The 13,954-nt window shown below is 63.3% G+C and overlaps 2 protein-coding genes across 4 annotated transcripts; one reads left to right on the top strand and one right to left on the bottom strand.

The window, feature by feature from the left end:
• Positions 1-273: 273 nt before the first annotated feature.
• On the top strand, positions 274-6,341 carry ZFAND2B (zinc finger AN1-type containing 2B). 3 transcript variants are annotated; one of them, XR_012660607.1, is made up of 9 exons: positions 274-487; positions 1,159-1,253; positions 1,692-1,823; positions 2,478-2,629; positions 3,107-3,211; positions 3,365-3,434; positions 3,984-4,060; positions 4,477-4,744; positions 5,013-6,341. XR_012660607.1 is itself a non-coding variant. In XM_075093221.1 (9 exons), exons 1-9 carry the CDS (start codon positions 319-321, stop codon positions 5,049-5,051), a joined length of 921 nt encoding a protein of 306 aa, XP_074949322.1. In that variant the 5' UTR covers positions 282-318; the 3' UTR covers positions 5,052-6,341. The 3 variants fall into 3 exon arrangements, 2 of the variants coding, with proteins under 2 accessions (XP_074949322.1, XP_074949323.1); XM_075093221.1 differs by having other exon boundaries at positions 282-487; positions 4,663-4,744; XM_075093222.1 differs by having other exon boundaries at positions 288-487; positions 4,666-4,744.
• A 351-nt stretch (positions 6,342-6,692) lies between these two features.
• ABCB6 (ATP binding cassette subfamily B member 6 (LAN blood group)) lies at positions 6,693-13,508 on the bottom strand. The gene is made up of 20 exons (XM_075093224.1): positions 13,420-13,508; positions 12,234-12,765; positions 11,549-11,686; positions 11,073-11,262; positions 10,771-10,863; positions 10,322-10,514; positions 10,115-10,236; positions 9,920-10,029; positions 9,767-9,832; positions 9,503-9,628; positions 9,349-9,425; positions 9,181-9,244; positions 8,998-9,083; positions 8,825-8,882; positions 8,572-8,676; positions 7,992-8,166; positions 7,578-7,690; positions 7,374-7,468; positions 7,109-7,177; positions 6,693-7,008 (listed from the first exon to the last, which is right to left on the bottom strand). Exons 2-20 carry the CDS (start codon positions 12,747-12,749, stop codon positions 6,882-6,884), a joined length of 2,523 nt encoding a protein of 840 aa, XP_074949325.1. The 5' UTR covers positions 12,750-12,765; positions 13,420-13,508; the 3' UTR covers positions 6,693-6,881.
• Between the last annotated feature and the right edge of the window lie 446 nt (positions 13,509-13,954).

Raw genomic sequence — 13,954 nt, forward strand, 5'->3', positions numbered from 1 at the left:
AATTCCTCCTGGCCCTGTTCAGTACTCTGGTTTCTTCCTGCCACAGCCTCTCTGGGGCACCTCTCACCATCCACGCTGCAGCCCTGCCTGCCTGTCTGGCTGTGCTCGGTCAGGCGTCGTGGTCTGAAGACTTTGAAGTGGCTTGAGGGGAGCCAGGAGCTCTGCCACACGGCGGAGGGTGGGCGGGCTGGGGCTGGGGACGGGAACAGGGGGAGGAGGATGGAGGGAAATCCCCCCAAAGTCGGCTGCCCTGCGTGGGTAGTCTCACCTCTGGCCGGGGCCCCGTGGGCGGGGCGGGGTTTGTGGAGGGGCGTGGTTATGGGTGGCCTCGCTCCGTGGGAGGTGCGGCGGGGGGGTGGCTCCGCCTCCCACGACGCCGTGCCGGAAGCGGAAGTGGGCGCGGCGCGGAGCCGCCGGAGGTGCGGGGCCGCCATGGAGTTCCCGGACCTGGGTGCCCACTGTTCCTGGCCTGCCTGCCAGCGCCTGGGTGAGGGCCGGAGGGGCGGCGGAACGGCGGGGAGGGGGGTACCGGGCGGCCGAGCCCTGCTCCTGCTTTCCCTCGGCGGCCGCAGGCCCGGGCCTAGCGGCGGGGACCGTCCCGCACGGCCTCGGCGGAGCTCCGTGCGGCGGAGGGTGGGTCGCTCTGCCCTTGGCCGAGGGGCGTGGGGCGGCCGCGGTCTTCGGTCGTTCCGTCCGCCCGCAGGTTCCTTGTCCCACCCGCCAGGGTGGAACTGGCCGCCGGTGCCGGTAGCCCGGGGCTCTTACCACCGGGACGGCGGCTCAGGGAGCAGGCAGGCACCCCGGGCTGCGGGGCGGGACGCGGCGGTGCGCCCAGGGGTCCCGTCCTTCCTTCCCCTGGGGCCCACGACGGCGGCCCCGGGTGGGTGAGCCCTGGTGGCGGCATTGCTCACCGCCGGCTTGAGGCCGGCAGCCCCCGGGGAGCCCGGTGGGATTTCAGGGTGCTACTCCTGAACCGGGAAGGGCATGTTTTGAGGATGAGCCCTAGGTAGTCTCAAAGACGTAGCTACAGACCCACAGCCCTTGTGCTCCCGTGCCAGGAGCTGGAGGAGAGGGGAGCTCTTGGCTTCCCTGGGGTCAGGGAGGCCCCCGGGCCTGACGTCTCCCCACTCTCTGCCCGCTGCGTCTCCCCGCCACCAGACTTCCTCCCCCTGAAGTGTGACGCCTGCGAACAGATCTTCTGCACCGACCACATCGCTTACGCCCAGCATGACTGCACCTCTGCCTACAAGAAGGTAAGCATGGAGACGAGGTGTAACCCAGCCTCGTGCATGGAGCTGCTGAGCATTCCTAGCTAGCAATCAGAATAATCTGTGACTTCTTTGGCCACTTGGGCAGTCCCCCTTGAGACGTGCCCTGAGTCTGGAGGCATCCCTGAAAGCCAGGATCTGGATCCCAGTGCTGCAAACTTCCAGCCCAGCCTCTGCCACTGGGTGAAATGGTTTGGGCATACCCAGCCCTGCTGCCTTCCCTTCCCAGAGAGTCTGTGTGCGCCTGTTGCAGCTGCTGGGTCAGAAACAGCAAGCTCTTTAAAGGGTGGTGAGCAGGATCTCAAACCACAGGTGATGCAGGATCTGCCGTGGCAGGCAGATCCTGAAAGGGAGGAAGATGGCCGTACAGCACTTGAGGTTGCCCAGCTACATGCTCTTGGCCCCCTTTTCTTGTGTCTGCAGGATGTGCAGGTCCCTGTGTGTCCCCTCTGCAACACCCCGGTTCCCGTGAGGCGGGGGGAGATGCCAGATGTTGTGGTGGGTGAGCACATTGACCGTGACTGCAAGTCCGACCCCGCACAGCGCAAGCGCAAGGTAGGAACCCAGCGCTCTCCATCTCACCGCTGAGCTCCTCTAGGTCCCTGCCAAAGCCTGGGGGTGGGATGAAAACAACACACAACCCAGCTCTGCCCCGGTGCTCGCTCTGTTTGCACAGGCCGAGGGCAGGAAGGGTTGGTGAACTGGAGGCATACGCATCTGCAGGGCTTTGTGGTGTCAGTCTGGGGCTGAGATAGTGATGGGGTGGGGCTGAGCAGCCGCATGGAACATGGGGAAAGGTAGGATGAGGATGAGAAACTGCCATTAGGAAGATACAATCAGTATTAGCTGCCCATTCTTGCTAGGAGAGGAAATTGCTGCAGGGAGCTGGCCCTGCAGGAATCCAGCCCAGTGGCAGCTGGAGGGCTCTGGGCTGTCCACGCCACCCTGGCAGGGCAGGCAGGAATCCTTGGGCAAGTCAGTCTGTCCTGCTGTGATTCTGTCATCATGGAGACCCTTGTCTGTGGAGGCTGAAGCCATAGTGAATTACTAATAAAAGAAAACTAGTAGTCAGAGACAAACTCCAGATCCCCACAGAAGTGGCACTGGAAGAGAAAGCTGGCCAGTGCCCAGGGCCTGGTATGGTGGGAGGGGACAGCCCCAGCCCTGCCGGGTGTGTTGCCTTTCCACCGCCGCCATGTTGTCTTTCAGATATTCACCAATAAGTGTTTAAAGCCTGGCTGCAGGCAGAAAGAGATGATGAAGGTGATCTGTGACCAGTGCCACAAGAACTACTGCCTCAAGCACCGGCACCCCCTGGACCACGACTGCAGTGGGGCAGGGCGTCCCCTCTCCAAAGCAGGGTGAGGGCCTGGGGACAGATGGGCTGACAGGGACAGGGCTGTGCTGTCAGAGGAGTGACAAGGAAGAAGTCGAGCTCCTCCTAGCCCATTGTCTGGGACAGCTGCATTCTCTCACTCCCTGCCCCCTGTGCCAGGGTGTCTTCCAGCAGTGTTCAGGTTTGTAGAGTCAGTGCAGCTCTACACGTAGTCTCTCCTTCCTGCAGCAAAAGCCGATGGTACTGCCCGTGGGCTGTTTGTTTTGTTCTTGCTTCCCTGCCCGGTCCCTTATTTTGTAGCTGATGATTTCTGCTTATCCTGGCACAGTGCTCTGAGGAAAGAAATGGCACTTGAAACTCTTGGATGTGGCTGACCCACTACATGGGAGGATGAGAGGGAGGTGGATGCCAGGGAGGTGTCTTACCCAGCTTCACCTCCCTGCGTTTTCAGTGCCCAGGGATGGCCCACAATGGTAAAGCAGTTGCATCCTGTCTGTCCTAGGCATGCTGCAGTTGCGAGAGCCCAGGCATCCTCCAGAACGGTTGCTGCATCAAGCAGTGGAGCTGCCCAGCCAGCCAACAACCCCTCTTCTCCAGCCTTTGCCAGGTATGGTGACAGCCTAACTCAGAATTATGAGGTGGGCACGACTAGGCCCAGCTTGGCTCCCTGTGTGGGATGCTTCTTGTGCATTGGCAGGGCTGCGTACTCATACCAGGGCTCCCTGCCTTGATCATAACCCAGCTGCTCTTCTGTTTGCAGAGGAGGCAGAGCAGCTGCGTTGCAGACTCCCAGCACCTCCCCTCCAGCTGTCATGCTGCAGAATGGGCTGGTGAGTGGCCTGGGCTGGGTATTTTGGGTGGTTTTGGGTGGTTCCTGTTCCCTGGGGAGCTACTGCAGCAACTGCTTTGTAACCTGTGCTCTTTAGGTGACTGTGGTGCTCCCCAAGTGGGCTTTCCCTGGCAAACGGGGATCCTGGACACTCAGTGGGGCACCAGAGTTTGCTCTGCTGCCTGCGAATGGCAGCTCTCGGCTGTGCTTGGTGCTCAGCTTTCCCAAATGGACAACATGTGCTGGCTGTTTTCCCTGGGTGTTGTATTTCTGTTCTGCAAGGCAAGGGCAGAGGAGGAGATTGGAAGCTGCTTCCCACTGGCATTCTTAGCGTGCTCCGTGCACTGGTAGGCAGGGCTGCACTTCCTTGGGCATGGGGAGAGCAAGCTTCAGGTCTGTCCTGAGCCCAAGGCCTTCACCTTGGCTGTGTCTGGCCTTGGAGAGGGGAGGTGTACCCACCCTTGGCCAGGCAAGACTGTGCCTACTGCATGTCCCTCAGTGCTACTTCCTGCCATCTCAGCCAAGCTGGTGATGAGATGCTTTGTTTCAGAGTGAGGAAGAGGCCCTGCAGCGAGCTCTGGAGATGTCCCTGGCAGAGTCAGCGCACAGCTCAGCACATCCACCCAGGTATGTTTCAGGGACACATGGTGTCACATCCCCAGCCTACATGCGAGAGGTGCCCGGGGCAGAGTCATGTGGCTCTGGGATGACATTCCTCTCAGCACGTGGCTCTGGATGATGCTTCTATGTGGCTGACGGGGCAGGGGGTGGGGTGGGGAAGGAAGAGTCCAGAGCCATCTCAGAGCTCGGTTCAGCAAGCAAGCCCTCTGGGGTGCTGAGAGGGGACAGTGACTGACAGCACAGAGTAGGGCAAACCATTGTCTGACCACTTGTCAGCTAATGGACATGGCTAGAGCGTGACAGAGGTGGAGTAGGGGTGTTCACAGAGGACACCCAGGAGCCCATGTCCTTGGGTGCATTGCCTGGTGCTGCTAAAAGCACTGTCCAACAGACTGGAGTTAACACGGTTCTCCTTGGCTCAGGGTGGTGGCTGCCAGCCCCAGCTGGATCCTCTGGTCCCTCCCCAGCCCCTGGCTTGTTCAGGGTGATCATCAGTTGCTCCCTGCCCTTAGCTGTCCTGGAGGGTTGCGGTGACAGGAGATCCTGCCACCCCGAAGGGCTCTGAGCGCTGGGGGAGGCCAAGGCACACAATGCACTGCTGTCCCCAGCAGCACGCAGGAGGAGGAGGATCTGGCACTGGCCCAGGCGCTGTCAGCGAGCGAAGCCGAGTACCAGCAATCGCAGCGGCAGGTGAGTGAGGCTGGCTGTAGGCTCTGTGCTGTGGTGGGGTTGATCCCAGCCTGGCTGTGTCATGGTGGCATCTTCCCTGGGTTCTGCTTCCTCTGGGCTCTGCCCAGACGGTCACTTTTCTCACCAGGAAAGCAGCCAGGCCTGGGGCAGTGGCAGCGTCACTGCCAAGTACACAGCCCTGGGGACTTGAGCACTGGATGTGCCCCCTGGTAGGACAAAGAAAGAAGCCCATCTTCCTTTGCTCACTGTGTGATTCTTCCTGTTACAGGCACACGGTTCAAAGCCATCAAACTGCAGCATGTCGTAGGCAGGCGAGGCAGGGTGTGCCAGTGGACGTGGGATCCTGCTTGTGCCCTGAGAAACAGCTCTGGCCTCTCGTGGATGCTGTGGAGTTCTGGCCTGGACATTGACAACCAGAGCCCCTCGCCAAGGACGGTGCACCTCCGCGGGGGCTGTAAGCGAGCCACCAAACACACACTGACAACTCAGCCCTAGTACCTGTATAAAATTGGTGCAGCAAATTGCTGATGCTCCTGGAGAGGTGAAGACTGTAGGACGAGGCTGAGCACACTGACCAAAGCAAGCAGCAGCCCAGGCCATGCACTTAGCCACACCTGCCGCAGCTGTGTCCCAGCACTGCTGAGACTGTGGGGTGAGGTCAGAGCCAACCTGGAGGGAAAGGGCTGCCTGGGGACGTCTCTGCATGCCCAGACGTACAGCCAGGATGCAGCTGCCTGCTGCAGTAGTGGGGGACTGGATTTTGAGCTCCAGGGAGGGCTCTGCCAGCCCCTTAGCAAAGAGCAACTGTGGCTGGGACAGCCTCTTGCACAGGCATGGCACAGCTGAATGTGTGGCCTCCCAGCAGTGTGAAGGCAGCCCCTTCCCCACTCCCTGTGCCCTCAGTGCTTCCCCTCCTGTTTGCATGCACAAGAGCATGTTGGGCCTTACCCAGGTCATCTGGGGCCCAGGACCCCTCTGAGACTGAGTGGAGCTGTTTTCTTTCTCGTTTAATTTAACAAGGGCCATTAACTGAAGAGTAACTTCAGCAGTGACTTGACTGTGCCTCACGTGGGAGGACTGCAGCCGTCTTCCTGCTGCTGGCTGCTCCTCTGCTGCCCTAAACTATCCCAGGGCCCTGTTCTATGCTGCTGGGGCAGGAACACCTCCCTCACAGCTGTGCTGTGGGGGATCCCCTCCTGGGGAGCAGCAGCACAGAATACCTTCTTTCAAATACAGCCCTGAGCCTGGAGCCAGCCCTTCCTTGCTGGTGTTTGGAGGGGGAGCTGATGCCTGGGGGAAGGGCGGGGCGGGGACTTGCCCTGCTGGCTTCCTGCAAGGAGGCCTGCAGCCGTGCAGAGTGGTGCTTCTTTCCCAGCTGCTCCTGAGCCTTCCTGCCGGCACCACTCCTGCCTGTAGGGCTGTGCCTTGTTCTGCACAGGGCCAAGCTGTCCCAGGCCCAGCAGGGTACAGCTGAGGACAAGGGCATCTGCTGGCAGTGCCTCCCTGGGGCGGGAGGTGGGTTCAGTCTAGGCTGAGGGAATGCTGAGACTCATCAAAGTGCTGCTTGGGAGAAAATAAAAGCACAGCACAAGGTACAGAGGCGCTCTGGGGGAGCGGTTGCTTGGTGTCCAGCCCAAAGCGGTGCATCTCTGTGGATGGGGCACGTGGGCATGAAGCAGGCAGCAGATGTGCTGCTGCTTCTTCCGTCCTTTGCCGTTGGAGTGCAGCCCCCTGCCATGCTCACCCCTCTGTGCAGGGATGGGGCAGGTGGTGACAGCCTGCTCTACTCCTTACCTGCCTGAGCCCAAGGAGCTCAGCCCCATGGCAGAGCTGCTGGTCTAGCCAAGGGCACAGGCAGTAACCCTGCCTGCCCCTGCCCGGAGCACGGCACCCCCCACATGAGGGTCCTGCATGCACATACCCTGCCCAGAGCACACAGGCACAGAGCTGGGAAGGACCTGGTTTAAGAAACTACACAACAGCAAAACAAACATGTACAAATGTAGTGGAGTGTCCAACCCAGGCCCTGCAGCTCCCAGGGCGTGCGGGGCCTTGGCCTGCAGCTGGCAAACGAGCTTCCTGGCAGCGTGGCAGCCTGGGCCCTGGGTCCGTGTCACAGCAGAGACCCCAGCCATGCTCAAGGCCCTTTCTTGCTGCCCGGGGGCTTCTCAGTGTGGCGCTCCTTGCTCTCACCTTCATCCCCGGCCTGCTGCTGCAGCCACATGCCAGCGTACACACCACCCTTCTGCAGCAGCTCCTCATGCCTGTGGGGAGAGTACGGGGGTGCAAGGTCCCGAGCTGGCCCCAGAGCCAGGGAGGGGATCCTCATGGGCAGGCAGCACTAAGCCCTCCCCCCATGCTCACCTCCCTCGCTCCACAATACGCCCATCCTTGAGCACCACGATCTGGTCTGCACCCACCACGGTGGAGAGCCTGCAGGGGAAGGCAGGGTGTTATCCTGGCTCAGAGGGGAGAGGGCCTGGGACAGGGGTTTGCACAGTGCAAGGAGCCACAATCACAGGGACTGTCACCTCCCAGGCTGAAGGACAGAGCTGCAAGTCCCTCTGCGGGGGCCTGGCCAGTTGGGAGAGCTCAGCACCTCCCAGATCAACCCTTTCCCCATCCCTACCTATGCGCAACAACGATGGTGGTGCGGTAGGCGCAGACCTTGGCCAGGGAGGCCTGGATGTTCCTTTCAGTCTCTGTGTCTAGCGCAGACGTGGCCTGTGGGAGAGGTAGGACGTAGGGGAGGGACATGAGCAGCACAGACAGCCACTGGGGCAGGGGCTGCTGCAGAGCAGGGCAAGGCTGGGCTGGGGGCTGCAGCCATTACCTCATCCAGCAGGATGATGCGGGGACCCTTCAGAATGGTGCGTGCAATGGCGACGCGCTGCTTCTCCCCCCCGCTCAGCTTCAGTCCCCGCTCCCCCACCTGGGTGTTGTATCCTGCAGGCACAAGGGCAGGAACATACTGCACTGGTGTCCTCCAAGACGGGGACTGGGGCCCTGCTGCCCGGAGGGCGTTCCTGCCGGGACCACGCAGCCACCTGGCGCAGCCTCAGCCCATCCCTGCCCAGGGACTGATTTAGCCCTGGAGAGATGGCAGGGAGAGGCAAAGCAAGGCACAGGGTCGCACAGGTGCCCCCATGGGGGATGTCATCCAAGGACACCCGTGAGGGCAACTACAAGGTCATGGGGGACCTCAGGACAGCAGGGGAGGGCAAGGAGGGGGCCACGGGGGTCTCACCTTCAGGGAAGGAAAGGATGCGGTCATGGATGTCAGCAGCCTGGGCTGCCTCCTGCACCTCCTGGTCGGTGGCCAGGACCCGTCCGTAGCGGATGTTGTTGGCGATGGTGTCGTTGAAGAGCACCGTGTCCTGGGGCACCACCCCGATGTGAGTGCGCAGCGACGCCTGCTTCACCTGGGGAAGCAGGGGGTGAGTGCTCAGCCAGAGACACACCCCCACCCAGAGACACACCCCCCCCCCAAAATCCAATCCTACCCCTCCACTGTGAGCCGAACACCCCACTCCTCACAGAGTACCTGCTCCAAGGTGCCCTCTGGAGCACAGGCTCAGCTGCATCCGCCCCGTGGTGGGGGGGACCCTGCAGTGCCCTGGCCCTACCCAGGGAGCCCTGGCCAGTCTCCACCATTTCAGCCCAGGGGGCCCACTCCTGGCACAGGCACCAGCCTTCAAATGGGCTGTGGGGCTGTGTGCCTCACACCTTCCCGGGGAGATGCCAGTGCCTGCACCAAGCAGTGCTACAAAATCCAGAGGAGCTGGTGTGCCCCCCCACACTGGCCCCTGCAGGACTCCCACCCTCACCTGGGAGATGTCCTGCCCGTCAATGCGGATGCAGCCACTCCGCACGTCATAGAAGCGGAAAAGCAGGCGGATGATGGTGCTCTTCCCTGCACCTGAAGGTCCCACCTGCACGTGAAGGTAGTGTGACTTGAGACCAGAGGGTCCCCGCTGCTGGAGACCAGGTCCCGTTGGGGGTCTGTCCCTCCCACCCCTGTACTTCCCAGCCCCATCCCACCCTCCAGCAGTGAACCCACACCCAAGGTCCCATTCTCACCAGGGCCAGGGTCTGCCCGGGCATCACAGAGAAGGAGACATCCTGCAGGATTTCCTTCCTGAGAGAGGGAGATGGAGAGGAGCTCAGGGCCACCTCCCCTGCCCCGTGTCCCTGTGCCACACCCCACAACTTGACTTGTCCCACCCTGCCACCCCATGCCCACCGCACTGTACCCATCCACGTAGCTGAAGTGCACATTCTCAAACTCGATCCGCCCGGTCTCCAAGCGCAGGTTGCCAGCGTTCACCGCATCCTTCACCTGCCGAAGGGTGAGACGTGGCATCAGAGCCAGCCCCTCCCCAGGGCAGGACCATGGGGCCGTGCCAGGGAGCAGGGTCCGGGAAGGTGGCACCCACCTCCTGCTCCTCATGGAAGAGCTCAAACATGTTCTCCATGTCCACAAAGGAGTTCTGGATCATCCTGGAAGGGGCAAAGACCAGAGGGAAGGCTTTGGGAGTGCACATCCCAACCCAGGCACTCATGGGGAGGGGGACCCCAGGCACCCCCACATCTCCCAGCATTACCTGTAGTAAGTCCCAAACCAGTTGAGTGGCGTGTAGAGCTGGATGATGTAAGTGCCAAAAAGGACAAAGTCCCCCACCTGGAAGGGACAGGGGAGAGGTGCCCATCACCACCAGCCCTTGGGCCCCACCCCGGGCAGGCTGGCATCAGCCGTACCTGCAGCTTGTTTTCGGTGACGAAGTAGGCGCAGAGCAGGGACCCCGCCAGCAGCCCCAGGCCGATGACCATGTTCTGGGTCTGATTGAGGAGGCCCAGCGAGGCACTGACCTTCCACTCCGAGACCTGGAAGAGGCAAGGTCCTCTGGGATGCTGCCACCTCCAAACCAGACCCATGGTGAGCTCCATCCTCCCCGCAGGTGCCCATGAGGCTTGGCTCCTTCCCCCCTCTGAACTCCCCCACTGGTGCTGAGTGCCCCGTACCTGGTACTTGATGATGGCATTGTTGAAGCGGTCCACCTCGTAGCTCTCCGCATTATAGTACTTCACCTGCAGGACGGAAAGCCAGGGTCAGGGCCCGGATCAGCCCCCCCCGTGCCAGGCAGTACTCAGTGACACCCCCACCACCGGCAGTACCGTCTCAAAATTGAGGAGTGAGTCCACAGCCCGGGACTTGGCCTCATTGTCCCGTGTGTTCATGTCTCGCCGGTACTTGGTCCTCCACTCGCTGATGAAGATGGTCAGAGCTGCGGGCAGGATTGGGTTGTGTCAGTAGGTGCCCACTGTCCCAGATGCCGGCATGGCACCCCTGCACCCTGACCCCCCACTCACTCAGGTAGAGGCTCATACACACAAAGATGATGAGGCCAAACCAGGCGCTGAAGACCGAGGTGAAGTAAACAATGCCAATGATGATGTCCGCAATGGTGGGGATGATGCTGAAGACGATGTAGCTGGGGGCAAGAAGGGGGATGGTGTATCAGCCCAGCCCGGTGGGGCTGCCCAGCCACCCCCTGCCCGCCACAGGCACACTCTGACCTGAGCAGGCTGTTAATGCTGCTGGTGCCCCGGTCCACGCTGCGCAGGACCTCACCGGTGCGACGCCCCAGGTGCCAGCGCAGGGACAGGCCATGCAGGTGAGCAAAGAGCTGCACCTGCACCTGCCGGTTGGTGAACTGCTGCACCCACACCCACAGGAAGGTGCGCAGGTTGCTCACGAAGCCGGTGGAGCCTGTGGGGCACCATGGGACAGTCAGCAGCGACCAGTGCCACCAAGGCATGCAGCCAGCTCGGAAACCCCAGCTAGGAAAGAGGGATTTGGGATGCGGCCCCATCACTTTTCCCAACCCGGGACCAGCCCTGACTGCTGTTCCCAAGACAGAGCAGCAGTAATGGGGGCGTAAGGGCATCCCCGGCCACCCCAGCCCTGGCACAATGTGTCCTGCGCTGTCTCTCCCCAGCACCCCGTCCTTCCTGGCGGTCCTTACCAGCACCTCCACCCTGCAGGAACTTCAGCCCCACGTAGATGCAGACAGTCCAGACCAGGGTGTGCCAGGGAGCACCTTCAGTCAGCTCGTTCACTGGGGAGAGGGTGGCAAGGGTCAGGGCAGAGGGGCAGGGACCATTGCTGGGTGCCCCATGAGAACCAGCCCCAGCACCCAGCACTGGTCCCTGACCCCCTGGACCCCGCTCCTGCCAGGTTTCTGCAGGCCCCCAGGTCATTCGCAACACCCCCCAGCACTTGGTGATGCCATGAGCAGCCCCTCACACCGAGCTCCAGGTGCCTCACCGATGTTTTTGTAGTAGATGGGGACAAAAACATTGATGGCCCGCTCCAGCCCCATGAGTGCCATGCAGAACAGCACCAGCCCCTGCAGCAGGTGGTTGCCCCTCGGCCACATGTACGGCACCAGCAGCCGCAGCTTCCTCCGGATATCCTTCCAGGTGGAAGCGGTCCTGCCTGCATCGGACAGGAGCGGCTAGGGGAGAGCAGAGTGAGAGGTCACTGTCCCGGCACCCCAGCCCAGCTGGCAACAGCCCTGGGGAATACCCCACCGAGAAAACCAGCCCCGTCCTCTGAGGGTCCCCACTCCATCCTCCCAGCAGGGCCACATCCCGCTGAGAGTGGGCAGGGAGCTTGGGCAGCCCTAAACCTCACTCCTCCTGGGTCTCCTGAAGATGCTGATCCCAGGGCAGCTGTATTTCCATTTTCTCTCCAGCTCCTCCCCGGACTTGCCTCCGAACTGCTCTGGCCCCAGGACTCACCTGGCTGTTCTCCACATCCCGCTCCTCCTCGTTGACCAGCAGCATGTAGGGCTTGCGGGGCAGCCCTGGAGCCTTCAGGCCCAGGATGAAGAGCATGAACGTGCTGAGGTAACGCAGCAGCCAGAAGCTGAACTGCACCTGGATGGACAGCGAGGGGGTCAGCACCACAGCCGGCCCTCAGCACAGCCTGGCCAGGCATGGGATGAGTATGAGCTGACAGGCAAGAAGCGGGGTACAGGGATGGGGTGCAGTGCAGCCATGGGAGAAGGGACACCCCACGCAGCTCAGCAGGACCCCTGGCTGAGCACAGCACCTCAGGCAGCACCCAGACTCCTTCCATCCTCCCTGCCACATCTGGCTCTGTGCCCTCTGGCTTGGGGTGCCCCTACCCTGGGGGGAGCAGGGGGTAAAGGGCTGTGGGGACCAGGCAGACACCCCCGGGCCTCTGCACCTGGGGCTTGGCCAGGCCGAAGCAGGAGCTGAGCCAGATAGGGGCATGGGAAGATGTGCGATAGCTGGGCTCAGGGCCGAGACATGCAGCAGGTGCGTGGGTGCAACCTGGGAGTGTGCACACCATCAGCATGGCAGGGCCTGGCATGCACACCCCATCCCAGCACTGCAATGCCAGAGCCCCCCCCACCAAAGGGCCCTGTCCCCCTTCCCTGCCCACAGCCCCCCAGCCCACCTTCTGGTTGATGTCCTCCAGCGCCCACCACCACAGCGGGCTCCTCCAGCACACCAGGGTCAGGTTCTCAGCGGCGAAGGCCAGCGCCCAGAAGAGGAGGAGGACGGTGCCATGGCCCCGTGTCCGGTCATGCGCCAGCACCCGCGTATGCTCCAGGTGCAGGAGGGCAACGGCGCAGCCCCAGCTGAGGGCCCAGAGGCAGGCGTGCAGCAACATGTACCCGTAGAGGCGTCCCAGCCCCCCTGCTTGCCACAACAGCCCGCCAAAGGGCTGCAGGGCGAGGAACAGGGACAGCAGGACCTGGCCGTGGTAGAGGCGGGAGCGGGGGATGTACTTGGGCTCCATGGCGCGGCCGAAGCGGACGTAGCAGGCGTACTGCAGGGTGCCCAGCAGCAGGCAGGTGCTCAGCAGCACGGCCGGCACCAGCGTGAAGAAGAAGCAGGGCTGGAAGCCCTGCTGGACCCAGGCCTGGGCGATGGAGCCGTTGCCCTCACAGTAGCCCCCCAGCACCGCCATCCTGGCAGGTCACCGCCTGCGGAGAGAAGAGGGTCTAGAGCAAGGGCTCAGGATGGGCTGTTGGGTACAGCCGCAACGAAGGACTGGCGGCAGGATGGTTATGGCCAGACAGAGGGGAGGCACTCGTGGGGACAGGGTCAACAGACACCGGACACAGACACAGGGGACACGCGGCATGCAACGCGCTCACACGCATGCATGCAAGCAGGGCCAGCTTTGCCTGGGGATGAGCATGACCACCGAGCCAGGATCCACTTTGCAGGGCCTGTCAGTGCCCGAGGGGGGGAGGGGGTGTAACACTGCAGGGGGCTTCCCCTTGGGGGTGCACTCGGACGTGGGGGGCAGTGAGCCCACAGGGATAGGAAGGAAGTGGGGTGCTGGGACCGGTCTTGGGCGGGGGGGAACAATGGGGGCAATGCGGTGACACTGCGGGACGGGAAGAGTAATGTGAAGGGGATGCACAGGGAAACCCCAGGGCAAGGGCTGGGGACACGCGGGGACACGCACGGGGAAACCGACGCGCAGGACAAGGGACACGCGGGCGTGGGGAGGCAGGGCCGCGCCGGGACAATGCCCGGCGGTGCCGGCGCCGCTCAGCCCCGGGGACAGGCGGCTCCGGGGGAGAGGGGCCGGGTCCCCGCTGCCCTCCCGCCGCCCCGTGTCCGCTCACCTGCCCCGGGCCCGCCGGCCCCGGCCCGCTCCGGGTCCCCCCGCGCCGCCACCGCCCGCCGCCCGCCGGGCCCCGGCGCCGCTCCGCCCCGCCCCGCTCCCCGCCCCTGCGCCGGCACCGCCGGGCTCCTGCGCGCCCTCCCAGCACCGGCACCGCATCCCCCGGCCCCGCCGGGGCCCCGGTGCCCAGCCCCGGGCTGCACGGACCCGCGTCCCCCCCATAACCGCCCCCCCCCCCACCCCGCAGGGCTGGGACCGGGGAGCTGCGGATGGCGTGGGAAGGGGGAGCCGTGGGCGGCGTGGGACGAACTCCCGGGGAGGGGGCCAAAGCGGGGTGGCCTAGGGGAGGCGCCCCGCTCCCGCTTATCGCCGCCACCAGCCCAGCCCTGCCGCACCGCGATAGCTCCCCCCCGCCGCCCCGGCCCGCCGCAGAGGTCAGGCAGGACACGGCGCTGCCCTCCCCGGGATAAATATAGCCCCTGCTTCCCCCCACGCGGCCCCCGGGACGGAGCTGCGGGGCTCCCGGCCCAGCAGGA

This window comes from Phalacrocorax aristotelis, chromosome 5 (assembly GCF_949628215.1).
Source record: "Phalacrocorax aristotelis chromosome 5, bGulAri2.1, whole genome shotgun sequence".
Lineage (NCBI taxonomy): Eukaryota > Metazoa > Chordata > Aves > Suliformes > Phalacrocoracidae > Phalacrocorax > Phalacrocorax aristotelis.